The 27,817-nt window shown below is 51.2% G+C and overlaps 1 protein-coding gene across 7 annotated transcripts in view; it reads right to left on the bottom strand.

Moving 5' to 3' along the window:
- The window catches only part of LOC138510254 (tight junction protein ZO-2-like), a 1,104,514-nt gene that overhangs the window by 120,764 nt on the left and 955,933 nt on the right, over positions 1-27,817 (bottom strand). For all 7 annotated transcript variants that reach the window (XM_069625778.1, XM_069625777.1, XM_069625773.1 and 4 more), the window contains 2 exons: positions 26,658-26,868; positions 19,463-19,563 (listed from right to left, as the gene is read on the bottom strand). In XM_069625778.1, coding sequence (XP_069481879.1) covers positions 19,463-19,563; positions 26,658-26,868 — 312 coding nt within the window. The remainder of the gene's footprint in view (positions 1-19,462; positions 19,564-26,657; positions 26,869-27,817) is intronic.

Genomic DNA, 27,817 nt, shown 5'->3' with positions numbered 1-27,817 from the left:
GCTGGACGTCAAGGATCAGCAAATCCAGTTACTCTTGAGTGGAGACTCAGCTTCTGAATGCTTCTGAACAATTTCCAGTGGTGAGAGGTCCCCAGATATACTATTCTGTCTCTCATCCACACTGCTGGCACACACACAGCAGCCAATCACACAGAAGGGCATTCATGCAGTCAGTCAGCCAATCAGGCACACAGTGCATTCAGGCCACACTCCTCCCTTTCAGACACTCACAACAAGGAATGTGGATTGGGACAAGTACCCAGCCATTCAACACTACACACTGCATTCAGGCCAGTTTCGGGCAGGGCTGTCTCAGTCTTTGTCTCTCATGCCAGAAACCAGACAACCACAACAAGGAGTGTATATTGGTCACACACTCCATTCACCCAGGTCCCACCCACAGGAGGTACCCATAACATACAGTCACTGGGAAGGCTCCAGTCAGTCTAGCTGGGCCTTCACAACAACACCATATATGGAACTTCCACCCAACAGCCAGCCAGGGGGAAGGGACAGAGCCAGGGCTTCCCAGGACTTTGGGAAAAACAAGACAACAGGCAATAGAAAGCAAGAGGCCACAGGGGCCATCTTGTTTCTATCAGGAATCAACTGATCCCAATGGCAGGGCCTGGGTATCCCAAAATGGAGGACACCCAGAGCACCTGTCAAGTTTAGCATGGAGCTGCCACCAGCCCATACCCTGCTCTGTGGGCCACTCACAGGTGCCCAAAAACATACACTAGGGGCACAGGGTTGTACCCCTACCCATGGGTGCCATAAGGGTATCCCATGGGTCTGTTCACCAAACCAAAAGAGAGCTGCACTGCCAGGAGTCCCTCATGGACTCCTGGGCAGAAAACATGACAGAACACACGGTAAAAACAGAAAAAGGACAAGGATTCAGAGGCCCTGTCCCTCAGATGCATTTCCGGCATCACAGTCGCCCCCCCCAGACTGAGGTGGAGGGTGCCTAATCTCCCACGGGATAGACACCCTCATCCAGACGGTCAACATACCTTCTGGAAAGGCCATCTGCATTATCGTGACTCTTCCCTGGTCTGTGCTCTATGGTGAAGTCTAGCCCTTGTAGGCTAATCGACCACCTGAGCAATTTCGGATTCTCACCCTTCATCTGCATAAGCCACTTCAGGGGCTTATGATCTGTTTGGACCTTGAAGGTGGACCCCGTAAGGTAGGGCCTAAAACGCCTAAGGCTCCAAACTATACTAAAACATTCCTTTTCAACAGTAGCCCACCTAAGTTCTCTACCCTTGAGTTGTCTACTGATGAATATGATAGGATGTTCTCTCCCTTTGTCATCTAACTGGGACAAGACAGCTCCAATTCCGGTGTCGCAGGCATCCGTCTGGACGATAAAGGGTCGGCTGTAGTCAGGCGCACTCAACACAGGTGCCCTACACAGACTTTCTTTCAAGCCATCAAAGGCCCTCTGACAGTCTTCAGTCCAATTAACCTTCCTAGGCTGTTTGGGTGAAGTTAGAGCTGTCAGGGGTGCAGCTATGGTTCCATAGTCTGCCATGAAATTGCGATAGTACCCAGTGAGGCCCAAAAAGGCTCTCACCTGGGTTTGAGTAGTGGGAGTCTCCCAGTTCTGTACGTCCTGTACTTTACTGGAGAGAGGTTGGATTTGACCCCCTCCTACCTCATGACCAAGATAGGTAACTTTCCCCTGAGCTATCTGGCACTTGGTGGCCTTGATAGTGAGGTTAGCCCTTTTCAAGGCCTGCAACACCTTATCCAGATGTGTCAAATGCTCTTCCCAGGTGGAACTGTAGACGGCAATGTCGTCTAAGTAAGCCACACAAAAGGCTTCCAGCCCACTGAGCGCATGGTTGACCAATCTCTGGAAGGTGGCAGGGGCATTCTTCAACCCAAAGGGCATGACCCTAAACTGGTAGAGTCCCTCAGGTGTGGAGAATGCCGTCTTTTCCTTGGCATGGTCCGTCAGAGCTATTTGCCAATAGCCTGAGGTAAGGTCAAAGGTGCTCACAAATTTGGCAGCACCTATAGTGTCCACGAGCTCATCAGCCCTGGGCAATGGGTGCGCGTCAGTTTTGGTGACGGCATTGACTCCTCGGTAGTCCACACAGAACCTCCAATCCTTGGTACCCGCCGGGGAACTTGCCTTGGGGACAAGGACCACTGGACTGGACCAGGGACTGGTGGAGGGTTCAATAACACCCAGATCCAACATCTTGGCGACCTCAGCCTGGATGTGGTTTTTGACGGTATCTGACATACGATAGCTCCTGCTTTTGACAGGCACACTGTCACCAGTGTCAATTTCGTGCTTACACCACGGTGTAAGGCCCGGTGTCAGTGAAAACAGAGGGGCATACTGCTGGAGCAAAGCCCGGCAGGCCCTCTGCTGCTCTGTTGTCAAATCTGGAGAGAGTTGTACTCCCTCCACTGAGCCATCCTGAGGGTTGCTATGCAGCAAATCAGGAAGGGGCTCACTCTCATCCTCTTCTTGCCCTGAAGCTAGCAAGAGACATGAGACCTCTGCTCGCCTGTGGAAAGGCTTGAGCCTGTTGACATGGAATACCTGGGGGGCTACCCCAGAGGCTCCCATGTCCACCAGATAATTGACTTCGCCCATCTTGGAGATGATCCTGAAGGGTCCAGTCCACTTGTCTGCCAAAGCTCTAGGCTTGGTAGGCTCCATCACAAGGATTTCCTGTCCCGGAGTCCAATCCACTTGCGAAGCTTTCAGGTCATGCCAGTACTTATTCAATTCCTGGCTGGCCTTGAGATTTGCTGTTGCCTGACCCATCATTTGTGTCATCCTCCGCCTGAGGCCTAACACATAGTCCCCCACTTGCTTGGCGGGACCTGGAGGGGTGGCTTCCAAGCCTTCTCGGATCAAGGCGAGGGGCCCCCTCACGGGATGTCCAAAGAGTAACTCAAAGGGGCTGAAACCAACACCCTCTTGAGGTACCTCTCTGTAAGCAAACAGCAGGCATGGCAGGAGGAGATCCCATTTCCTCCTTAGGGGCTCTTCCAAAGCACCTAGCATGCCCTTGAGAGTTTTGTTAAATCTCTCAACCAGACCATTGGTCTGGGGGTGGTAAGAGGTGGAGAACTTGTAGGTTACCCCGCACTCTTTCCACATGGTTTTCATGTAACTAGACATGAAGTTGGATCCTCGGTCAGAGACAACCTCCTTGGGGAATCCAACACGGGTGAAAATGCCCAGGAGAGCCCTGGCAACCACCTTGGCAGTAACAGTCCGAAGGGGTATTGCCTCAGGGTACCTGGTGGCATGATCTACCAAGACCAGGATGAACCGATGTCCACCTGAAGTGGGAGGGTCAAGGGGACCGACGATGTCGATGCCCACCCTCTCAAATGGTGTGCCAACCACTGGTAATGGCTGCAGTGGGGCAATGACCCTGCCTCCAGTCTTGCCAGACAACTGACAAGTTGGGCAGGTCCTGCAGTGGGACTCCACCTCTACTCCCATCCGTGGCCAGTAGAAATGGGCAGAGAGCCTCTGCTTAGTCTTCTTGGTCCCAAGATGACCAGCCAAGGGCACCTCATGCGCCAACTGCAGTAGGAAGGGCGTGTAAACCTGGGGTACCACCAACCTCTTGCGGGCACCAGGTTCGGGCTTAGTGGGCTCACTAACAAGGAGCTCACCCTCCCAATAAATCTTGAATGTCCTAGGCACTTCACCTTGTGCCTGGGACAGGGCCTGTTTCCTCAGGCCCTCGAGAGAGTGGCACTCTCTCTGTCCCTTACAGAAGTCTGCCCGGGAGGGTCCCCCTTCAGCTAACAAGCATTGAAGGTCGGGATGATCCTCCGGGTTGAGAACCTCTCCCACAGGAGAGTCTTCTGTCTCTTCTCCCACAGGAGTTGAGTTTGGGTTTTCCACTGGACCCAGCCCGTCCGGAGCATGGATCCCAATGGGTGCTGTCGGAACAGCAGGAAGAGAAGGTGTTCCCTCCACAGAGGTGGCCTTCTTGGTCTTCCTTCCTCTTGCCTTAGGCCTCGCCTTTGGCTCGGGTACCTGACTCACAGCCAGACCCGGTGTCACCTGTGACCTAGTGACTGCAGCAGCAGTCATGGGAAGACCATCCGAGATCAACCCCAACTCTACTAGATCATTTCCTAACAGAATGTTAGCAGGGACATTGTCCTGAACCAGGACAGGAAGCTTTGCTGTCTTGTCTCCAATCATGAGTGTGACTAGGGCTACAGGCGATAATTTGGGAGGCCCACCAGCTAACCTGGTGGTTCTCAGAGGAGCACCTACATAGTCCTCTGGCTTGAGCAGGGTCCTGTCCACCACGGTCATGCTTGCCCCAGTGTCTCTCAAACCAGTAGAAGGCTGGCCATTCAAGAGGACACTTCTCAAAAACCTACGGGTGTTCTGCGGGATAGTTGCCAGTACTTCTGCGTACTGGTCCCAGGCCCCAAGGGACACTAAGGAAATCTCTACCGGAGCACCAAATGTGATTCCTGTAGAGGAGGGGAGGACAGTGGCCTCCACCTCAGCCACGGGGTAAGGGTAGGTCAGGCTGACAGCCTGTACTCCAAGTGCCTTACCTTTACACTTGGGGTCACCCCTTTTGTGATCCAGAGCCCCACAATCCCAACAAGTGCCAGGAGTGCGGGGTACGGTACTGGAACCACTGGGAACCTGCTTTGCAGCAGGTGGACCACTACTCTTATTCCCACCCACAGAGGACTTATCCCCACTAGATTTTTGGGTCTTAGGAGAGGAAGGTTTTGGTTTACCCGACTGTGATTGCTTTTGGGACTCCTCAGCTTTCTGAGAGGTCCCCTTTTCTTTGTCCTTGTCCTTCCCACTGGAGTCCTTAGGGGACACCCGGTGGGAGACCCACTTGTCAGCCAACCTAGCCAGCTTAAAGGGGTCCAAAATGTTCTGGTCAGCCACATACTGACGCAGCTCTGGTGAACAGGCTTCAGAAAAATGCTCAAAAAACAAGAGGTGGGACAACTCAACAAAAGTTTTCACCTTGTAACCGTCAATCCACCCCATCATGTTCATGTGCGCAGTACTCACCCAGTCAACCCAAGACACATTCTCTCTTTTCTTAAAATCCCTGAACCTTTTAAGGTATTGGGTAGGTGTCTTGCCAAACTTGGCAATCAAAGCAGACTTCATACACTCATACTGACCCCTTTCTTCCACACTCAGCTTCAGAATACAGTCATATCCAGTTTGAGGCACTCTGCTTAACAAACACTTAGCCCAATCTCTTTTATCTACATCATGAATTGCACAAGCCATTTCAAACGCTTCAATCCATTGGAGGATATCTGAACCCTCCACAAACACACCAACCAAATCTTTCATAAACTTGGTGGCTGGGGACCTGCCACTCTCAATTGGTCTAGCTGAAGTCTCCACTCTAGCTCTCTCTAGCTGGATTCTCTGACATTCAGTGTCCTTGTCTTTGAGCGCAAGATCCCTATTCTTGAGTTCCACTTGCTGTGCCAGCTCCTCTTTCTTAAGCTCAGCTTCTATTTCCAACTTGCGATATTCAAAGGCCAATTTCATCCTTAATAACGCAAGTTCCATGGAATTGCTGGGGTTTGGAACAGAGGCAGCAGGAATGGTGGCATTCCCAGAAACAGATTCAGCGACAACCCCAGGGGCAGAGTCCTCACTGGTTGCATCCCCCCCCTTCATCAAGGGTTTCACCATCAGTCTGGTAGTCCACCAGGGCAGCTATCAGCTCAGCCCTAGACTTATCCACAAAGTCTAACTCCCTGGCTTCACAAGCACTCTGGAGAGCCTCTAAGCTCATCCGAGTCAATTTACCATTTGCAATGGGCTCCATTGCCTGTAATGCAGTTATTTGGTACACACCCAAACCTTAATCTAATAAAGTGCGGATATTTTGTAAGTGGCACGGTTATACACTGAGTCTTAAAACCATAAGCATCCCACCGCTGCCACCAGCTTGTCAAGACCGGTGGGGGGGTCTGTACTTCCGCTCTCTATATGGTAGAGGAGAGGCACAGAGGACCCCAGCCAAGATTCTCGATTGTGGTAGCAATGGACGAGCAATCAAGGCCTAGCTTCTCAGGAGGTGATGCAGGCTGGTTCTTAAGTACAGTGTATCCCCAAGCCCCCACAAAGGAATGTCCACACACTGTATTACTGAAAACACAGTCTTTATATAATTAATATTCAAGGGTTATGTACACTTATCACAACAACGCACTTTGTGCTCAGGAAAACCAATAATGATAAATATCTACAATTCTAAAGTGGTACCACTAATATTAGACCTCATAACAGTGCATTCACAATACTGTAGCAATGGCACGCGGATCAATAAGAAGGAAACCAGCAATAGAGAGAGGAGAGATACCAGAGGGTTGAAACAATAGGCAGAAGACTGGCCCTTGCTACTGGACACAGTTCTGTGTGGAGATCCCCCCACCTGGGCAACCTGTAAAATAAAGAGATATAACACAAGCCCAGTCCATATATTGTTCAACAGTCTTATTCTCTCCTACAATGTTTTTACCCCCCCAATGTACCTGGTGGAGTCGAGTTCTTCGAAGAGGCGTCGACAGATCCTTCTTGAATGACCCCCTTTAAAGCAGGAGTCACGGATCGTCGAGAGGCGTCGAGAAACGTCGAAGACCTCGGGGTTCGGCGACGGGGAATCGACGGCCCTTCTTGAATGCCTTCCCTTTCAAGCGGGAGGCACGGGGCGTCGAACGTCCGTCGACAAACGAGGTAGAACGATGTCGAAGAGGCGGCAGCTTCGTCCGAGCGGTGCTCGTCGGCGTCGGGGTCCTGCAAGGCGGAGGTGTGCGGGGCACCTCGATGACAATAGTTCTGGACCGCAAAGATTGTAGAGACGGGAGCCCAGCAAGGGCGTCGAGTCGCTCGAGTCTTTGGGGTCGTGAGGTGGCGGGAAACCCACCGGCGGATTCTCCTCGGCGCGTTGGTCGTCCTCGACTTTCTCCGGCAGGACAAAAGCGGTCGACGGTGCGGACGAGGGAGTCCTTCGAGTCAAATGTTCTTAGGCAAGGAGCGGACGGCTCCGGTCGTCGGCGGCTCGGCGTCAAGTGGTTCCCACGGCTGGGCAACACAACTTCGACGGGCCTCCAGCGGTTGCACAGACCTGCGAACCCTGGTCGACGGCAATGGACTTCGACAGCGTCGATGTCCGGGTGCTTTACTTCGGTCTCCTCGGCAGTCCCCTTCTCCGGTCGGCAGCCTTTCGATGGTCTGGCGTCCAGGGAGCTTCGGCGAAGATTGAGCGGTGCTCGATGGTCCCTCGGAGCACGGGAAGAGGGCGCCTAGCCAGGTCCTCTCTCGGGTCAGTCCTCGACGATTTCGACAACCTTCAGTTCCGTCGAAGCAAATGCCACAGCAAGTCTTCTTCTTCCAGCTGGACGTCGAGGATCAGCAAATCCAGTTACTCTTGAGTGGAGACTCAGCTTCTGAATGCTTCTGAACAATTTCCAGTGGTGAGAGGTCCCCAGATATACTATTCTGTCTCTCATCCACACTGCTGGCACACACACAGCAGCCAATCACACAGAAGGGCATTCATGCAGTCAGTCAGCCAATCAGGCACACAGTGCATTCAGGCCACACTCCTCCCTTTCAGACACTCACAACAAGGAATGTGGATTGGGACAAGTACCCAGCCATTCAACACTACACACTGCATTCAGGCCAGTTTCGGGCAGGGCTGTCTCAGTCTTTGTCTCTCATGCCAGAAACCAGACAACCACAACAAGGAGTGTATATTGGTCACACACTCCATTCACCCAGGTCCCACCCACAGGAGGTACCCATAACATACAGTCACTGGGAAGGCTCCAGTCAGTCTAGCTGGGCCTTCACAACAACACCATATATGGAACTTCCACCCAACAGCCAGCCAGGGGGAAGGGACAGAGCCAGGGCTTCCCAGGACTTTGGGAAAAACAAGACAACAGGCAATAGAAAGCAAGAGGCCACAGGGGCCATCTTGTTTCTATCAGGAATCAACTGATCCCAATGGCAGGGCCTGGGTATCCCAAAATGGAGGACACCCAGAGCACCTGTCAAGTTTAGCATGGAGCTGCCACCAGCCCATACCCTGCTCTGTGGGCCACCCACAGGTGCCCAAAAACATACACTAGGGGCACAGGGTTGTACCCCTACCCATGGGTGCCATAAGGGTATCCCATGGGTCTGTTCACCAAACCAAAAGAGAGCTGCACTGCCAGGAGTCCCTCATGGACTCCTGGGCAGAAAACATGACAGAACACACGGTAAAAACAGAAAAAGGACAAGGATTCAGAGGCCCTGTCCCTCAGATGCATTTCCGGCATCACAGTCCTCTAGGACTTGTGTCTGCCATCCATCTTCGTCCCCAGTTTCTGTAACATTTCTTCCTCATCATCCACTGGTCCACTGTTCACTACCTATGCTTCTACCTGTCCCTCTTATGTGTGGCACCCAATTTAGGATTGCCCCGATGTCGGTTTGCGGTTGTTTGAATGAAAGACATTGTAACCTCAATAAATACAATACATTACCCACTGAATATCCATCTGCACACTGTACAATGTGTTGATGGAACAATGTGGGTACATGGAACTACCAAGCAGTAGTATAAAGGAGGCCCCTGAAATGGAAGTAAGTTTGCCAGAGAGCCATAAGCCTTTTCTGGTCAGGTAAAATGCACAACTTAACGTTATGTCTTAAATACCATTGATGAAGTGTGAATTGAGGTAAATGACTGCAACAGTTGTTTGAATAGTATGTAAATTACTAACTTGAGATAATATACAATTTCCGTGTCTCATGCAATCTAACCAGTTGCACAGACAGGGGTATGTATGCACCACCTGATAGGTCATAACTGATGCTACAATTTACGGAGCAGAACTCGGGCTAAAGGCAGGATTATTTTTATGGTACTTTCAACAACAACAACAAAAAAAAGACACACAAACCTTCAGTGATCTTTGTAGATAGATATGTGAAGCTATAATCATTTAGTTTGGTGGCATTTAGTGGAAGGGCATTGCATGGAACCTGAAGCCCTAGCTGATCTATCTCCAGGCAGACATATGACTCTTCTTTCTCCTGAGTGAGTGTGGTTTAGGCCCGGGCGTGACTCTGATCTGCTTATTCTGGCCCGCTAAGCAGTTGGAGAAGAAACCCCTGAATACATTGGGGTTTCTCCTTTTTCTACTTGATAGGTGATTTTGTTTATTCCTTATTTTGATGAAACCATGGAAATCTTGAAGAAACCTAGAATGAGATTTTATAGTATATCCTATGTATGAACAAGAGGACAGGTCCTACAAAGATGTAGACTTAAGATGTCCAGGGAGTAGGCCAACTCCCAGACTTTGCTTTTTCCAGATGGTTATCAGCTCAACCTGCAAAAAGCTATTCCCCATCAGATGGCTGATTTAGCAGCTTCTTTATCTCAGGCAGCCTTAGTGAGTAATGATAAACACAGCAATGCCTGCCAAAGGGTAAAAGCTCTAGGTAGATTCAAAATATCCCAAAGCATAGTTGGGAGCTTATTCCTTTGCTAGTGACAGGGGTAGACTGAGGAATCCTCTGGCTTATTTGATCTGTGTCAATATGCCCCTTTTGCTGTCCATTTTTATGGATGGTTTTTACACAATGGTCCAAGGCCAAGGGGTTGCTGTGCAAGTTAGTGTTTAGATGTATTAAACAAAATCAACACTAAATAGTGCAGGATGAAAACAGAAGGAATATGGTTGGCTGCAGGCACATGCAGAATTCCATTCATATGGGTGACCGTGCATGCGTTTATTTAAAGAGTCAACTCTTTTTACCCCATAATGCAGCCACTCACTAATGATCTGTGTCTTACTGCACAACAGTGGTGGAAAGGTGTGGAGAAGGGGCTATACATGCCGCGGTCCACTGCTGGCTCAATAGACACTCATGAAAATGGATGAGCAGGGCCATTCACGACTGTAAATGTGCCAAGAGTCTGAGGTCTCCAAGCTAACCATACTTGAAGGGATAACTCGTCTGACACCTCCCCATAGAAGGCGGCAGGATTTTGGGCTGGGAGCGTTGTGGTTGCAGCAGCCAGGGACACCGCTGGTACTGGGCTCCAATGCAGTTGCCCCTCACTATTAATCCCTCAGTTCTGATCTGCCCTATCAGGAATGTACAAAATGAGCCCCTATGTCCAAAGTCTGTGTTAAAGTAGCATTGTCCTTCTCACTTCCTCAGATTCCTTATAGTCCGTCTATGGTACAGTACCTCCAACAGAAACTCAGCTGTCTCTGCTCTGGGTTCTCACTCTCAACAATGACACTGTAGTAGTGCATCCATGCATTTTCGTCATAAACTATTTAAACATTTGCCTTTTAAACGTGGTGTTTTTGCTGCCACCGTTTGTCCATTTTTTAACTGCCGGAGTGGGCAGAGCCTACAATGATTTGTTATGGGAATTCAGGACGAACATAGATGGTGTGGCAGGTCAGAAGGAGGATGCAGACTTTTAGAAGACATTTCAAGTCTATTTTGATTAACGAAAAGATTAATGTCGAACTTTCCCAACTTCTATGGGATGTGCCCTATGTAACACACTAAGGTGCTTGTCAGTAGTCGGTGAATGTCTCAAAGAATCTGCCCACAGTCTGAACTAACCCTAACTGACCCTACCACTATTCTAACAACTATGACTCCCAAATCCTGGGTTTTACTTCTTGCAAAGTTCTCTTCCTGGTTCTATTAAAAAGCTGATTTTCAAATAGTCTCTTGTGACTTCTTTGATCCGTTGTGCAACTCTTTCAGGGCTTTATTGTACTTTCGTTTCTCCTCAAAATCAGGTCTCTTTGACCTTGTACTGATATCTTGTTTCTGATTAATGGTTTCTGATTGTTACTCCCCTCTTTACTTTTCCTATAAAGGGGCATTTTTCCCTTTTCCCAGGGTAATGTTATCCAGCCATTCTGATTATCTTTTGAGATTCTCTTACCTTCTGCTTAATTAACAATATTCTTTCTCTATTTTGTCTCCGTCTTTCGACGTATATGTCACTCCGCCTTTCTTTTCAGGTTTTTCTCCTGTAGTTTTGTTTTCCTTCTTACTTTTTATAGCTTCAATCTCATCCTCCAATTCCCTTGTTGTCCACGTTAAACTTTGTTTAACTTGACTGGGACGAGCACGAGTAGTCCCATAACTATTATCTGTCTGCCTTCCGGGTCTCCCATTTTCTCCACTACCTGTTACCTTCAGGGATAACGTCACTGGGGCTTTTCTTTGTTCGGGGTTGGTTTTCTTCTTCACTTGTCCGGCTTCTTTCAACCCTTTAATGCCCTGTACTCTGTATCCTCCTTTTGGACGGCAGTCCGGTGTTTCAGGTGCCAGGGTGTTATGCGGTTCCGCCCACGTAGTAGTTTTGGTGTAATTCCGGGGACCGCCGTTCCTACACAAGATCTTTGTGGTCCCAACACCACCCTCTGTTTCTCGTTCTCTGCAGCTTACAGGACGCTGCATGTCCAGCTCTCGGCTTTGGGTAGGCGAGCAATTTTGTAACTCGCAGGCTCTCTCAACCTCCCAGTCTCCTCACTTCTCAGGTACTATGTCGCTGTGGGCCTTCCCTGGTGTACCTCCATATCTCTCTATCCACCTGCTCCGGTCCCTCTCGTTAATTCATCCTTATGGTCTCAGTTGAATGGAGCTTTCCATTTAAAGTGACATGCACTGTTTCATGCTGACAGTAACACATAGTTCTTTATTCATACAAGTCTCTGTAGGGTATTCCATAAGAGGTGATGTTGGGATATCCTTTAGGGAGTTCCTCACAGGAACGGGAGTCCTTGTCCCCCAGAGGGGCAGTCTCTCCCAGTGAGGACCGGTCCCACTTGCCTCGGCTCCTAGGGGGAGGGTGTTGCGGAGCTGGTTCACCTCCCTAGACTTGGGGGGTGGGGGGGTTTCCCATGGGGAGAAGGGAGGAATTCCTGTGATTCACAATGCCCATAGCACTTAAGGGGTTAAATTGGGGTATCCCCTGAGCCCCATTTACCTACCCCACCACCACACCCCACCATCCCCAAACCGCTACCCCAAATACAGATTTATTTTAAAAAAATGAAATTCTGCAAAAACAGCAGCAGTGAAAACATATGGTTTAAAAGGCAAACGTGTAAATAGTTGGCAGCGAAAAACACTGCATGCAGTAGTAGTCAGTGCTTGCTGTTGAAGCCATTGAGTTTTCAGCCTAAGAATGGAGATTTTCAATCCCTGCCTCGCTCAGGGTCAGGCAATTTCCACCTAGACTGCTGCCTGTGGCTGTGTCCAGGGAACCTTTGCCATTCATCTATACATCCAGCCACACCTACCAGGTACATCTCAGCTTCTTGCCCTGCCATCCGAAGGCCTATAAACAACTTGCTATAGACAATTTGCTCATTTGTCAACTCCCTTGTGATGCTTCCTCACTCCAACATTGGGGCTGGGACTGCCATACACTTGGGGGTCCAACTTTATAAACTCCAAAGATACATATATCGATAGAGAATTATTTTTTTTGGCTAATTCAATGCTATTATAAGACATCAACAAAATGTAATTAGTCACATGCAGGCCTAGATTGTGTAGCCAAGAAGTTCATCCAGCAGTGTGGACATTGGGAGTGGTCTGATGTGGAGTATTGGTATACAGACTGATGTAATGTAAGGAACAAGTTACTTACCTGTAACTGTTGTTCTCCAGCATGGGTCTGGCATGGATTCACATGCTCATGAATAATCCCCGTCGTCAGGCTGGGAATCCTCGGTAAAGAAAAAATCAGTATCAGTTTCGTTTCTGATCTGTCTTTCGTAGTAGTAACTAATCAGGGATCTCTGCGTCATACTGACCACAGCCAATGACTGCCCTCTACCTAAGCCCCGCCTCTGGCATCCATCTTCAGATTTGGTAGCACGTGAAGTGGCAGTATGACCAAGTGAAGAGCCGCAGAGGGGTAGGCGGGAGGGTTCGCATGTGAATCCATGCCAGACCCATGCTGGAGAACAACAGTTACAGGTAAGTAACTTGTTCCTTCTCCAGCATGGGGTCTGGCATGGATTCACATGCTCATGAATAAAGAATACATAGCAGTACACATGCACAACCACGGGAGGTGGCAAAGGCTCAACATTAAGCATTACATCAAACTCAACATTAAGCAATTCTTACCTCCTCACCAGGCTCACCTTAGGCGAACAGATTGCGCAGCACTGCTTGGCCGACCCTGGACTCCTCCCTGGAATCCCGATCGACGCAGTAGAATTTCGTGAAGGTGTGCGTCGACCTCCACGTAGCAGCCCTGCAGATGTCCAGCAAGGGGGTAGCTGCGATCGCTCTGGTGGAATGGGCTCTCGGACGGCCAGGCAGCGGTCGGTTTGCCAACCGATGACAGTACATGATACAGCCGGAGAGCCATCTGGAAATGGAGGCCTTTGAGAGAGCCTTCCCCTGATTGACAGGTCCAAAGTTCACAAAAAGTTGTGACGTCTTCCGAAAACACTTTGTGCGGTCCATGTAAAACTTCAGCGCTCTAGCCACATCCAGCGAGTGCAAAGTCCTTTCGGCCGGCGACGAAAGCGACGGGAAGAAAACAGGCAACACCAAGGGTTCGTTGAGGTGGAAGTCTGACGGCACCTTGGGCATGAAGGAGGGGTGCGTCCTGAGCACTACCCTTGTGTCAAGAAAAGTAAAGTACAGGGTCGTGCAGGAAAGGGCCTGGATCTCTCCCACTCTTCGTGCGGAGGTGATGGCCACAAGAAACGCTGTTTTCCACGACAAGAACTTCAACGGAGCCGAGTGCAGAGGCTCGAACGGAGGTCCCATGAGCTTGGTCAGCACCACGTTGAGCTCCCACGCCGGGGCCGGAGCCTTCACTGGCGGGAACGATCTGAACAGTCCCTTCATGAATTCTTTCACCAGACGAGACCACAAAGACGTCCGCCCCGTGGTTCTGGTGTATCGGGAGATCGCAGCAAGATGAATCTTGATGGACGCGTGCGCCAGTCCAGCCTTGGCCAGCGTCAGAAGGTACGGCAGTACCTGGGGAGCCGTAATCCGTAGAGGGTTAATCTTCTGTGCGTGGCACCAGACAGAGAACCTCTTCCATTTGTGTCCATAGCATTTAAGAGTTGAGGACGCCCTGGCCTTTGCAAGAACCTCTCTGCAGTCGGCCGGTATGTCGTATCCTCCAAACTCTAACGCTGCAGGAGCCAGGCCTGCAAGTTCAGCGACTTCGGGTCGTGATGGAGGATGGCGCCTCCTTCCCTGGAGAGAAGATCCGCGTCCACTGGCAGCTTGATTGACGGGGACGCGGACAAGTCCAGAAGGTCCGGGAACCATATCTGCCTCGGCCACGCAGGTGCGACGAGGATCATCCTGCACCGTGACCTCTTGGGCTGATTGATGAGCCGGATCAGCAATGGCAATGGAGGGAACGCGTATAGAAACAGGCCCTCCCAGGGGAACGAGAAAGCATCGCCCATGCTCCTCGGCTGGGGAAACCTGCTGGCGAACCTCCGGCACTTGGAGTTCGTCGCCGTCGCGAACAGATCGATCTGGGGTGTGCCCCACCGTCGGAAGAGGCGGTCCACTAGATCCTGTCGTAGTTCCCACTCGTGGCACGAGCGCAGCTCTCTGCTGAGCGAGTCGGCGATGGTGTTTTTTATCCCTGCCAGATGAAACGGCACCAGAAACATCCCTTGGGCGACGGCCCAATGCCACAGATCCTGCGCCTCCTTGGACAGGGCTGAGGATCTGGTACCGCCCTGCTTCCTGATGAAAAACATGGTGGTGGTGTTGTCGGTGAAGATCCTCACCACCTTGCCCTTGAGGGACGGAAGAAAGGACCTGAGGGCCCAAAACACTGCACGGAGCTCCAGGACGTTGATATGGAGGGACTTCTCCGTCGGAAGCCAAAGGCCTCTCGCGTGCAGATTTTCAGTGTGCGCTCCCCACCCTTCCAGGGAGGCATCCGTGGTCACTGTCTCCTGGTGGCCGGGGGTCTGGAAGTCCATGCCCGCCGTCAGATGCGCGCGGGTGCCCCACCACCGGATCGCTTGTCGGAAACTCTCGTCGAGTGTGATCCTCTCCTCGAAGCTGCCCGTCGTCTGGATCCAGCGCGCGTCCAGGAACTCCTGCAACGGGCGCATCCGGAGCCTGCACAGGCGGATGAGATAAATGCAAGAAGACATCATTCCGAGGAGAGACTTGATGGACCTCACCCTGGCCGCGTCCGCAACCAGCATCCGCTGCACCTTGCCCAAGATGGCCCTCGTCCTTTCCTCCGACGGAGATGCCAGAAGCGACACTGTGTCGAGCTTCGCTCCCAGAAACAGTGCGTCTTGCGCGGGCACCAGGTGGGACTTGCCGTAGTTTATGGAGAATCCCAGGTCCGTGAGTAGTTGGACGGTCCTTGCCGTGTGCTCCATGGCGAGCTCCTTCATCTTTGCTCGGATGAGCCAGTCGTCCAGGTAGGGGTAGACGTGGATCCCCTCTCGGCGCAGCTGCGCCGCCACCGGTGCGAGGCACTTGTTGAACACCCTGGGTGCCGACCTCAATCCGAAAGGAAGGGCTCTGAACTGGTAGTGACGCCCTTGGACCACGAACCTGAGAAACATTCGGTGTCCCTTTAGGATGGGAATATGGAAGTAGGCATCCTCCAAATCCAACGACGACAGGAAATCGCCCTCCTCCAGTTGACCCAGGACGTGTTGGAGGGTGACCATCCGGAACTTCTGTGCCTTTGTGAATTTGTTCAGTCGTCGTAGGTCCAGGATGGGACGCCATCCTCCCGTCTTCTTCTTCACGAGGAAGTATCTTGAGTAAACTCCGGAGCCCGAAGCCTCTTTGGGACGAGCTTGATGGCGCCCTTCTTGAGCATCGCCTTTACCTCCAAGAGAAGTTGAGGGACGTGATGTTCTTTCCTGGCCACAGGGGGGACGCGCGGGCACCTCTTTAGAAACTGGAGCGCATGACCCTGAGCTAGGGCGTCCAGCACCCAACGGTCGGTGGAGATGGACTCCTACACGCTGACGAAGCTCGCCAGCCGGCCTCCCACCGGGGTGCTTCGGTGGGGGCCCGATCCCACGGCCGGTTCAGTCCTGCTTCGACGAGGCTTAGCCGCCTTGTCTTCCTTGGCGACGATGGCGGGGTCCGCCTGACTTGCCTCGTCCCCTGTAAGCTTCCTGTGACGACGAATGGGCCGCTTGACGGTAGGTGGAAAATCCACCGCTGGAACCTTTGGAGGCACCCTGTTTGCCTCCGCCGCTCCGAAAGGGCGGCCGCCGTTGCTGGAGAACCCCAAGAGCCCGGGCCGTCTCTGTGTCTGCCTTGATGGCTTGAAGGGAATCGTCCACTGTTTTCCCAAACAGGTTGTTTCCGTCGAACGGCATGTCCAAGACTCTGGTCTGCACGTCCTGACGGAAGTCAGTAGCCTTGAGCCATCCACGCCGCCTAAGGCACACGCCGTTGCCCAACTGGCGAAATCCAGGGTCAGCGATGTCCGTCGCAATCGTAATGGCGTGGTCCGACGCCACCTCTCCTTCCTGCAAGATCTCTAGGGCTTCCGCCCTCTTGTCGTCTGGTAGGAAGTCCAGCAGGGGGGCCAGTTTGTACCACAACTCCCCGTCGTAGCGGGCTACGATAGCCAAGGCGTTGGCCGCCTTAATTGTCGTCGCTGCCGACGAGATGACTCTGCGTCCCATCGTGTCTAATTTCTTTCCCTCGCCGTCCGGCGGGGAGGTTAACGTAGAGGCCGCGCCCCCCGCTTTCTTCCTGGCCGCCGCGGAGACGACCGAGTCCAGGGTCGGCTGTGCCCGAAGGCACAAGGGGGCCGCGTCCAGGACCCGGTACTTCTTCTCGTACCGATCCCTTCTAGCCGGCGTCGTGGATGGGTTCTTGAGGAGGGCGAGGCCCTCATCCCAAATATCGTCTAGTAGAGGTACAGCGAGGACCGTCTTCCTCTTGGTCTCGCGCCGTTGGTAAAGGAAACCTTCCTTCCTTCTTCTCTTCTGGGCAGAGCTGGAAAAGCTCGGATGCCCTGGCGATCATGGAGTGAAACGATCCAATCTCGTCGGGCGGGGAAGCCCGGGTGGGAGGTGACGACGGGAGATCCTCGTCGTAAACCTCGTCGTCTGTACCTGTCGCGGCCGTGTCAGTCCCCGTATCATCCCCACGTGTCGTGGACGGGGAGGAGGGCTGAACAGGGCGCGATGGCTGAAAAGGAGGTGGAGGATGAATCCTTCTTCTCTTAGGGGGAGGGCTCCCAGAAGGGCCTGGCTCCGGGTCCCCCGTCGGGAGCGGTTCCTCCGTTGGTGGTAACGGCAGTCTCGTCCTTATCTTCGAGCATAAGGACTGTATAGCCAACAAAATGGCCACCGAGTTGTCTTGCGGCACTGGTTGAGGGAGATCCGACGGGCGATCAGGAGCCCCGTCGGCATCCTCGACGCCCTCGTCGTCTTCCACGTCGGGGTCCCTCCCGACAGGATGGCCTTCTTCCACGCCAGAGCCGTGGCCTAAGACTTCGATCAGCTACTCCTCAGAGGTTGAGGCCGAGTCCACGACGACCTCCTGCCCCCCCTTTTTCTTCTCCGTCAGAGGTTTCACGGGGGTACTGTCGATGGGCATGAAAGAGGACTCCCTCCGCGGTGGCAGGGAGATCGCCACCACTGGTGTGGCCTCCACAGGCTGAGCCAGGGCCGCCGCGACTGTCTCGATAAAGGCCTTAGCCGGATGGATCAAGGCTTTCACCACCTCAGGTGCGCTCACCGCCTTCTCCTTGGGGGGAGGGTCACCACCTCGCTCCCCCTCCGATGGGGCCTTAGGGCACGACCGGGGTCTCTCCAGGAGTTTCGCCGGGTGCTCGGCCTTCCTCTTACCCGAGCCAGAGCGTTGGCTCGTAGTTGATGGCGCCGGGGAGGATGCGCCCTGCCTGGCGCCCGTAGAGCCCGACCGTTCGGCGCTCCCGGTGCCAGCAGACTTGCGGTGCTTGGCCTTCTGTTGGACCCCCGTCACCGGGGCGCCCTCAAAGGTCTTAGAAGACCGCTCGGACTTCTTCTTCTTCTCGCCTGACGGGCTCTTTCCTTCCAGCCAGTTGGCGAGACGTTGATGGCGGTCCTTCATGGTCTGCTCCGACATATTGCCGCAAAACGCACAGTCCTTCTCCACGTGCGTCTTGTCCTCATGTAGGCAGTAAAGGCAAAGGGAGTGTTCGTCCTCCTTAAAGACATTCTGAAGCTGGCATCCAGGGCAGACCCTGAACAGCTTTCCGGGCGTCGAGCTTCCCTTCTCCTGGGCCATGTCCGAGATGGGCCTGAGAAACTTCTGGAGTCCTACAAAAGCGTGACTCGACGAAATCTTCACCCTTGAGGGGCGTAGACGAATCCGACACGGGTCCCCGTTGATCGGATGAAGAAACGGTGGAGCTTGAGGCTCTTTTGACCGAAAAAAGAGAATTTTTTCTGAGAAAAAACGTGAAAAAAAGCACTAACGCTCGAGAGCAATAGCACGAGGATCCCAACACTTGAACGTGTGGTAAGCATCTGAAGATGGCTGCCAGAGGCGGGGCTTAGGTAGAGGGCAGTCATTGGCTGTGGTCAGTATGACGCAGAGATCAGTGATTGGTTACTACTACGAAAGACAGATCAGAAACGAAACTGATACTGATACTGATTTTTTCTTTACCGAGGATTCCCAGCCTGACGACGGGGAATATTCATGAGCATGTGAATCCATGCCAGACCCCATGCTGGAGAAGACCTTTATTGCACTACACCAGTTCTAGGCCACATGAATATATTTTGTCCTAACCATTTACAGTACTAAGTGACCACTCCACTAATCTCACCTTTGGAGAAAGTAGAAGCAGGCCAACCCCCAGACAAGCAGACCTCTTTGTTCCCAGTACACGTCCATCTCGGCTGTTCCAGAGGTCCCCACCCTACCCAGACCCTCTTCACCAATATGCTTTAATGGCAGGGTGAAACAGATAGACTACCAGGTACTTGAGATTAACATGGAGCACTGCTGACAACTGGAGATCAGCCTCAAACAGAGCAATTAGTGCATAAATCATTTCAGGAGGGACACTTTACCAAAATAACATTCAATTATGCTAGTGGTTCAGTGTATTTTTCAAGCCCTGTATGCCCCAATAACCATTCATTTGTACCAGTCCCATGGCCCACCCTACTGGCCCACCCAGACCAACAACCACTGGCCTAACACTTCCTGAAATTAGCTCATGTATAAGCAGACATTCAGTACTAGTTGAAAGCATGATGCCATTCATGCCCAACAGTTTCATCCATCAAAACAAAATAGCCTTCCACGTTTGTTACAAATATTCCTATTGTGTGTCAGGTTCTAGTTTGATAACTGATCAAAACCACATACTTAAGAGCAATTGGTCATTTGTGCTGGTAAATAAGAATATTCAAGTCATACCTTTCCTTCAGATACCCAGACAGCTTCAGTTTGCTGATCTTTAATTAAATCTTTAAGGCTGCCATACCAAGCTTCATTTGCTGAATTCAAATTGACTGTACCTTTGGATGCAAAAATGTGTAGTATTAGAATGCAAATGGGGAAAAGCTTGAAGGAGAGTGTAGTACGAAAAATGGGAAAAGAGGGGCTAGGGAAAAAGAAATGCAGGGAATTGGGAAAGCAAGAGGGTGCACATTGTAAAGGATCTAGTTAATACAACAGTGTTTTCTTTCAAAAACAAAAAGTAGAGAAACTCATCACTAAGGGGCAATTCAAAGTCAACACTCTTCCCAATTTTTGGCTTACAATCTCATACAGGTCATAACATGAAACAAGTGTGGATCAGGCCACAATGCTACTTCAACCCTCGGCCTCTTTGCAAAGGGGGTGGTGCCGTTACTACAAAAACATTTCTAAACAAGCCCCTTACAATGTATCAAAAGGTCTTCAAACATTTCTTTTTAGGAAATAACAATTGTGGATCAAAGTAACCCCATTTGTTGTAAAAATGGAAAAAATGAGTGCAAAATATTTATACTTGGTCTACCAGACATCAGAGATCAGGCCCCAAGAAAAGGAAACCAGAGCACAGGAAAACCTTTTGGGTAATGGGACAGAGCTTCACCATGAGCAGAGTATGGCCAGATAGGCACCATGCATCCCACATGTTGATGTGCCAGTCTTCTAAATTCAGGAAACGAGGATGAGTTCGCTGTAGGATGAATTTAGGGGAGAAGAACAAGTTACTTTCTTACCTGGGAACGTTCGTTCGATGGGATGTTCCGACGATGTATTCCATATCTATGACAGGTAATCACCACAGCTGTGCTGCTTCGGAACATTTTCGGGGTCTTCGTCCTGCGTCAATGACGTTGATACGCTGTCCTCGAGGGCCTCCGTCGAGCCGACATCACCGGATGTTATAAGTAGGACACACGACGCCCGTAGTCTCAGTTGTAGTTTTTTCACCAGAACGTGTGGCACCAATCTTCTGCCAGTATGACCACAGAAAGCCTTGCGGAAATGTAAGCTGCAATCGCATAAGAAATTCTGTAGTAGGGCAGGAAGGGAGGAAGCGATATGTAATATGTCGTCGGAACATCCCTTCGAAAGAACGTTACCAGGTAAGAAAGTAACTTGTTCTTCGAGGGGATTGGTTCCTCCGACGTATTCCATATCTATGACAGACTCCCAAAGCAGTACCAACGTATGGAGGAGGGATAAGAAATGTAGAATTTAGAAATTTAGAATGCCCAATTAAAATGCAGAATAAAGGACCGCCTTGCCAAAGGCCAGATCCTGCCCATGGATAGAATCTAGGGAGTAGTGTCTTACAAACGTATGGACCGAAGCCCATGTGGCTGCTTCACAAATGTTACGAATGAGAACACCCCTCTGCAGAGCAGTAGAGGCAGCCACACCCCTAGTAGAATGGGCCCGTAAGCCTACTGGAGGGTCCTTACCCACCAAGCAGTAACATTCAGAAATTGCCAAGATAATCCATCTAGACAAAGTCTGCTTAGTCACAGCTTGTCCCAAACGCCTTCCAGCGTATCCTATAAAGAGCTGATCGTCCACTCTGACCCGGGACATGCGTGAAATGTAGAAACTTAAAGCTCTCCTAGGATACAACCTATGAAGCCTCTCCTCTTCCTTACCAGAATGTGGAGGAGGATAGAACGCTGGAAGAATGACCTTCTGGCTTAAATGAAATTCCGACACAACTTTCGGAAGAAATGAAGGACGAACCCTAAGGACAACCCTGTCCTTCTGAAACACCGTGAAGGGTGGCTTAACAGAAAGTGCCTACAACTCACTCACTCTGCGAGCGGAAGTAACCGCAACTAAAAATACAGTTTTAAGGGTCAACAGCCTTAAAGGACAAGAATGTAAAGGCTCAAATGGAGCACCCATGAGGAATTTTAGAACCAGGTTCAAACCCCAACCTGGCACCTGGAAAGGTCACATTAGTGAGCCCTTTCAGAAACTGAGAAATTAAAGGAATCTTAAAATAAGAACACTCCTCAGATGAGCGCTTAAATATGGACAGCGCCGCCAGGTAACCTTTAATGGTACCCACTTGCAGGCCCTTGTGGGCTAAGGAAAGCAAAAAAGACAGAACCACAGGAATGTCACATGAAAAAGGATCCACATTCTGATCCCTGCACCAGTTGCAGAACTTTCGGCAACGGCAACGGTACAGGGACTTTGTTGCAGGCCGTCTGGCCGAAAGCAACACCTCCATCACGTCTTCAGGGAGGTCCCAATCCTTATACCTCAACCTTTCAGAAGCCAAATATGAAGGTTGAGGGATCTGACCTCTGGATGGAGAAGCCGACTCCCCTCCCGTGAGAGCAGATTGTCTCGGTTGGGAAGACGGCGTGGAGGGCAGATGGACAAGTCGAGAAGGTCCGGGTGCCACGTTCTCCGGGCCCATGCCGGAGCAATGAGGATCATCCGGGAACCGAACCTCTGTAACCTCCGCAGCACTTGCGGGATGACGGGACTGGAGGAAACGCGTACAGCAGTGGGAAGGACCACTCCACCACAAACGTGTCCCCTAAGGCTCCTCTTGGAGGAAATTCCCATGAGCAGAACCTTTCGCACTTCCGGTTGACACGGGAGGCGAAGAGCTCCACTTGTGGAATCTCCTGAGCCAGCTCCCACTCGTGAGAGGTCGCGCTATGCCTGCTCAGAGCGTCCACCATCTCGTTTTCGTCTCCGGCCAGATGAACTGCCGAGATCGGAATTTCCTGCTGGATGGCCCAGAACCAGAGCTGCATCGCCTCCCTGTACAGAGGAAGTGACCCTGCCCCCCTTTTTGTTGAGGTAGTGAATGGCCACTGTGTTGTCCGTCAGAATCAGGACATTCTTCCCTCGCACAGTTGGCAGAAAAGCCTTCAGGGCAATCCTGACGGCCCTCAGCTCCAACAGCTTTATATGGAGTCTGGACTCCGACGGGGACCAACGACCGCTGACTGTTAACTCGTTGGCATGAGCTCCCCATCCCCTGAGGGATGCGTCCGTCACGATCGTCACCTCCGGCCAGGGTAGCCAAAATCAGATTGCCTTCGATGGCCCACCACAGAAGATCCTGGGCGCCCGAGAGCGGCACCTGAACAGGATCCGACATCCTGCCGGAGGATTGTGACCACTGCATCTTGAGAGCCCACTGCAGATATCTCATCCGCAGCCTGGCCTCTGGCACCAGAAGAATGCAGGATGCCATGAGGCCAAGCAACCTCACGAACTCGAACGCCGGGAGACTCTGGGCATGTTGAAACTTGTGCACCATATGCAGAATGTGATGAGCCCTCACCTGGGGAGGGAAACACTGCCCCAGGGATGTGTCGAGCACTGCTCTGATGTACTGGAGATGCTGGGTTGGCGTCAAGTGGGACTTCTTTAAATTGAGGGAGAAGCCCAGCCTGTGAAGGGAGTGGCAGGTGAACGAAGGATGATCCAGGATTTGCTCGGGAGAGCGTGCCCTGATCAACCAATCGTCCAGGTAGGGGTAGACGTGAATCCCCCCTTTCCTGAGATACGCTGCCAACACCACCATGAGCTTGGTGAAAACCCTCGGGCGGAGGTCAATCCGAACGGCAGGACTCGAAACTGAAAGTGCGAGTCGCCAACCGCGAACCTCAGGTACTTCTTGTGCTTAGGATGAATCGGCACATGAAAGTAAGCGTCCTTGAGGTCGAGAGACACCAACCAGTCCTGAAGTTGAAGGGCCTGGAGGACTTGAGAGAGAGTAACCATCTTGAACTTGTCCTTCCTGAGGAGCTTGTTCAAACCATGCAAGTCCATGATGGGTCTCAATCCCCTGTCTTTTTTCGAAATCAAAAAATAAGGGGAATACCATCCCTTGTTCCTCTCAGCTACAGGCACCAGTTCTATGGTGGCTTTCTCCAGCAGGGATTTGATTTCCTGCGCAAGGAGCGGATCCAGACTCTTCAAAGAGAGATTCCCTGGTGGATTGTCTTGAGGCCGCTGCCAGAAAGCAAGACAGTAGCCGTGGGCTATGATCTCCAGAACCCACACATCTGAAGTAATGGCACGCCATTCTACAAGATGCTGTGCCAGCCTTCCCCCAACCGGCGACCATGGGACATGGCCTCATGACTAAGCTGAAGCGGCTGTGGCATTGCCTGAGGGTAAAGAGGCAACTGCCCGAGCGGCCTTGGCACCTCGAGTACCTTGTTTTCCACCTCCGGTACTCCTATGGTGGCCCCTTTGACTTGCAGCTCCTCTCGATCTACAAAAGGAAGAGTAGGATCGAAAGGAACCTCCCCTCCATTGCTGTCCCCTAGGACGAAAAGGCGGAGGTAGGCGAACTGCAACGCTCAACGACTTTGCTGCAGCTTTAGAGGTCTGTAACCTCTCAAGGCTCTCGTCAGCCTTGCTGCCAAAAAGATGTTCACCATCAAAGGGCATGTTGAAAAGCCGAGCTTGTACATCAGGAGCAAACCCCGACTTCCGCAACCACACAAATCTGCGCATTATGGTGCTCGCCGCCATGGACCGGCTGACACAGTCTGCAATGTCCAGACACGACTGAACGGATTCACACATGGCATCCTTGCCACCCTGAACGAGAGCAAGAAACCCATCCCGGTTCGGGAATATATTCAGCCGCCAATGAGACAATTCCACAGAGTGTGAGTGAAACGTGCTAAGGCACACAGAGTTGGCTGCCTGTAATGCCATACCCTCTGAAGAAAACACTTTCTTCGTCCCCAGCCATCAAAGCGCTTGTCGTCCATATCAGGAGGGATGGTAGGGTAATACGAATAAATAACTGTACCACGCATCAATAAGACTACAGCAGGAGGGCGGGGTTTCCCCTACATAGCACCAAAACTCTGGAACAATCTCCCCCACGCTCTAAATTTCCTCTACCTACAGCCAAACAGGCACACATTGCTAAATATTGTTATGGTATAAACCTGTATGCTTGTATGCCTCTATGCTGTAACTAAATTGCCCTATTCCTGTAACCAGCGCTATTTCTGTAACCAGCGCCACGATTCCTCAGGGCTGATTCTGTGCGCTTATCAAATACGAATAAATAAATAAATAAATAAATAAAGATGCCTGCTTTGCTGGGGCCGTAGCCGCCTGCACCACCAAACTCTCCGGAGTGGGGTGCGTGGTCAAGTAGCAGGGGTCGGTACTGGCTGGACGGTATTTTTCGGTAAAGACTTGCTCACTGCCGGGAGACTCTCCGGAGCAGTCCAAGCAGCTGCCACCCTTCTTTGCAAGGCCATTTGGAATGGCAGTACCGGGTCAGTTGGTGGACTTTGGCCCAAGATATCTGTCAGGTCATCCTGCAGAAAATCCGCTGGTGGCGCAGACCACCCCAAGTACTCCATCACCCTCGACATGAGCCTCCGGTACGAAGTCTCGGCGAGCGTGCCAGGCTCAGGCCTACCGAACTCCACCTGTGGAGAGGTGTCCAGACCACTGGCGTTGTGCAAAGACTGACGAAGGTCTTCCAACTGGCTATGACCAGATAAGAGGTCGCCAGGAACCTCATCAGGAACCAACCCTTCCTCAGACCCTTCATCCACCTCAGAAATATAATCAAAAGGCTGGAATAAATCCCTGGATGACGGCACAGAAAAAGGCATAACCACGTTTTTTGACTTGTCCAGAGCCTTCCTCTGGTTTTCCACCAGTCTCCGGGGCACCTCCGAGAAATCCTCCTCGAAAGGCATTGAGGGCGTCGACGGAATCGGCGTCGAGCGTGGTGCTGATGGCTTCGACACAGGCCACGAGGGCGGAGCCCCGAGCGTGCCCTTCGACAGCCTCAGTGCCGATGGCTTCTTCAAAGACCTCACAGGCTCCGACGGCCTCGATGGCATTGGGGACCGGGACCTGGAGCAGGCATGGCTAGAGCGATCCAGGCGTTGGGGACCGGGACCTGGAGCGGGCATGGCTAGAGCGATCCACCTTGTCCGACCAGCACCTGGAAGGTTCCCGGTGATCATGCCGACCGCTCAAGCCCGAAGGCATGCAAATGGCGGCTCTAGCACCTTCCCTGCCGGCGTCTTTCGACGGCGCGGACGGAACGGAGCCCTGCGACTGAAAAATCGCCATCATCTCCTTACGAAATGAATCCCATTCCGCAGGAGAGGAATGCTTGTTGGGACAAGCAACCCGCTGACGGGTGGAGTCCTCGGACGAGGATGGAGAAGGCAACCGGTGACGGCGCTTCCGTGAGTGCCTCGAAGAGGCAGAGGAATGGCGGGACCCACTCCGGGCCGAGACCCCCTGGACTTACGCCGACGATGCGAGAGTCGCCCCTCGAATCGTCGGTCGAAATCCCAGTGGATTTCGACTTTCGGGGCTTGAACACCCTAGCGACAGAAAGCTTCTTCTTACGCTCACGCAAGGCCTTCGATGTCAACGACTGGCACTCGTCACAATCGTCTGTGGCCTGGTCCTCACTGAGGCACCAGAGGCAGGCGATGTGCGGGTCCGTCAGCGACATCTTGGAACCCGGCCACGTGGTGGAAGAAGAGGAAGACATCATGGAAATCTTCACAATCAAACGGGTTTGAAGAACCGATAGAACAACTCAGAAGAACCGAGGCACGCCGAGATCTCCGAAGCAAACACGTTCACGGAAAAAAAGGAACTGAGGCTACGGGCGACGTGCGTCCTACTTATAACATCCAGTGACGTGGGCTCGACGGAGGCCCTCAAGGACAGCGTATCGATGTCATCGACGCAGGACATTTTCCGAAGCAGCACAGCTGTGGTGATTACCTGTAATAGATATGGAATACATCGGAGGACACAATCCCCTCGAACTAGGGAGTGACAAAAAGGAGTCTGATGGAAAAGTTTTGCAGACGAGGGTTACATCTTCCTTTAAATCACTGTATGAATGGCTATCCCTGGCTGTTATTATTCATTCAAGTGATAGCCTACTTAAAAACAAAGTGTGAAAAACGTATTTCTCCTTCAGCGCACATACATTTGTAAAAATACCAACATTTAAATCAGTGACTTTAGTTAAAACTCATGGCCCTAAATGTAGCCCTGTTGCAAACAATCGTTCCATTGAGTCACAGACCTTTTGTAAAGCAATTGAACAGATGGTCACATGCAGCTATCAATTGGACAAGCATGACGCACACTGACTTACCTGTGATGAGATGTGAGTAGGTCTTCTTCAGCTTATTAGCCTGATCAAAAAGCTTTCGTGAACTCTTGTTGGAGGACGGGCACAGTCTCTGCCTCATGGCTTTAACACCCGATTTACTGTCTGGATTTAATAGGATCACAATTGGAAACCATTGGGTATAGTTCAGAAGATCTACAGCTTTGGGTGTCACATCCAAAAGTGCATGCTTATCCTATTTTGAGAGAGAACACACAAAAACAATAAGATCAAAAGGTAAACAATTGTCATTTTTATAATAAGGGAAAGTAGGTTGACTCACAGATGACCATGAATGTCCACACTAACTAGATAATCAGTTCATCAATTTATTACCTTTGACATTATACAAAGATTTGGCCCTTTTTACATCCGGATCATCTGCCTACAATAGCGAAGGCTAGCTTCTGCTCAAATACCGATTAAGGTAATTCCTATTGGGGCATCATGAATTCCAGTACATCAAAAATAAGATTGTCTGCACTATAGTGCATGTTCCCTCTCATGCATTGGCTACCCTGTCTTAAATAAAATCACTAGCATCTAGTGCGAGCACAAGAAAACATTAAGGTAACTATCTTCTGTGGCGATGCGGAATGAAGAGACTGACCAAGTGGTGCCATAGTGGCTGCTATAGACTTTTATTAAATGATATGATAGGTTATTTATATGATGTGATAGGTTATTTATAACGCGCTCAATACCCAGAGGTTTCTAAGAGCGGACCCGGGGATCGAACCTGTGGTGCTCCATGTCGTCTTGCTTCCAAGGCGAGCACGTTGCCCCTGAGCTATCCTCCCAAGCTGAAATGAAATGAAAAACCAAACCTATCTATCCCTAATGCTAAGGGGATTTCCCAACCTAAACAACAATAATAGACTTGGGTGCTTGTCACGAAGTCTGTGTGAGTCCAAACAAAAAGGCACTGTCACAGTCACAAATGCTCCTACGCTTTCCCTGTCACTACAACAAAACACCATGAAGTCCAGCTAATGCTTATAATCCAAGAGAATGACTGCCTTCTCCTTGATGTAAAGCGTCCAAAGACCTCTCGGGTTGTTCAAAGCAAAAGTTGCATAAAGGTTTCTCCATAACCCAACAGAAAATCAAATAATTACATAAAGTTCTTGTGATGCTAGGAGAAT

This window comes from Ambystoma mexicanum, chromosome 6p (assembly GCF_040938575.1).
Source record: "Ambystoma mexicanum isolate Mex_15411 chromosome 6p, UKY_AmexF1_1, whole genome shotgun sequence".
Lineage (NCBI taxonomy): Eukaryota > Metazoa > Chordata > Amphibia > Caudata > Ambystomatidae > Ambystoma > Ambystoma mexicanum.
The sequence above is the reverse complement of the archived record's forward strand: the minus strand, read 5'-3'. Positions and strand labels throughout refer to the sequence as shown.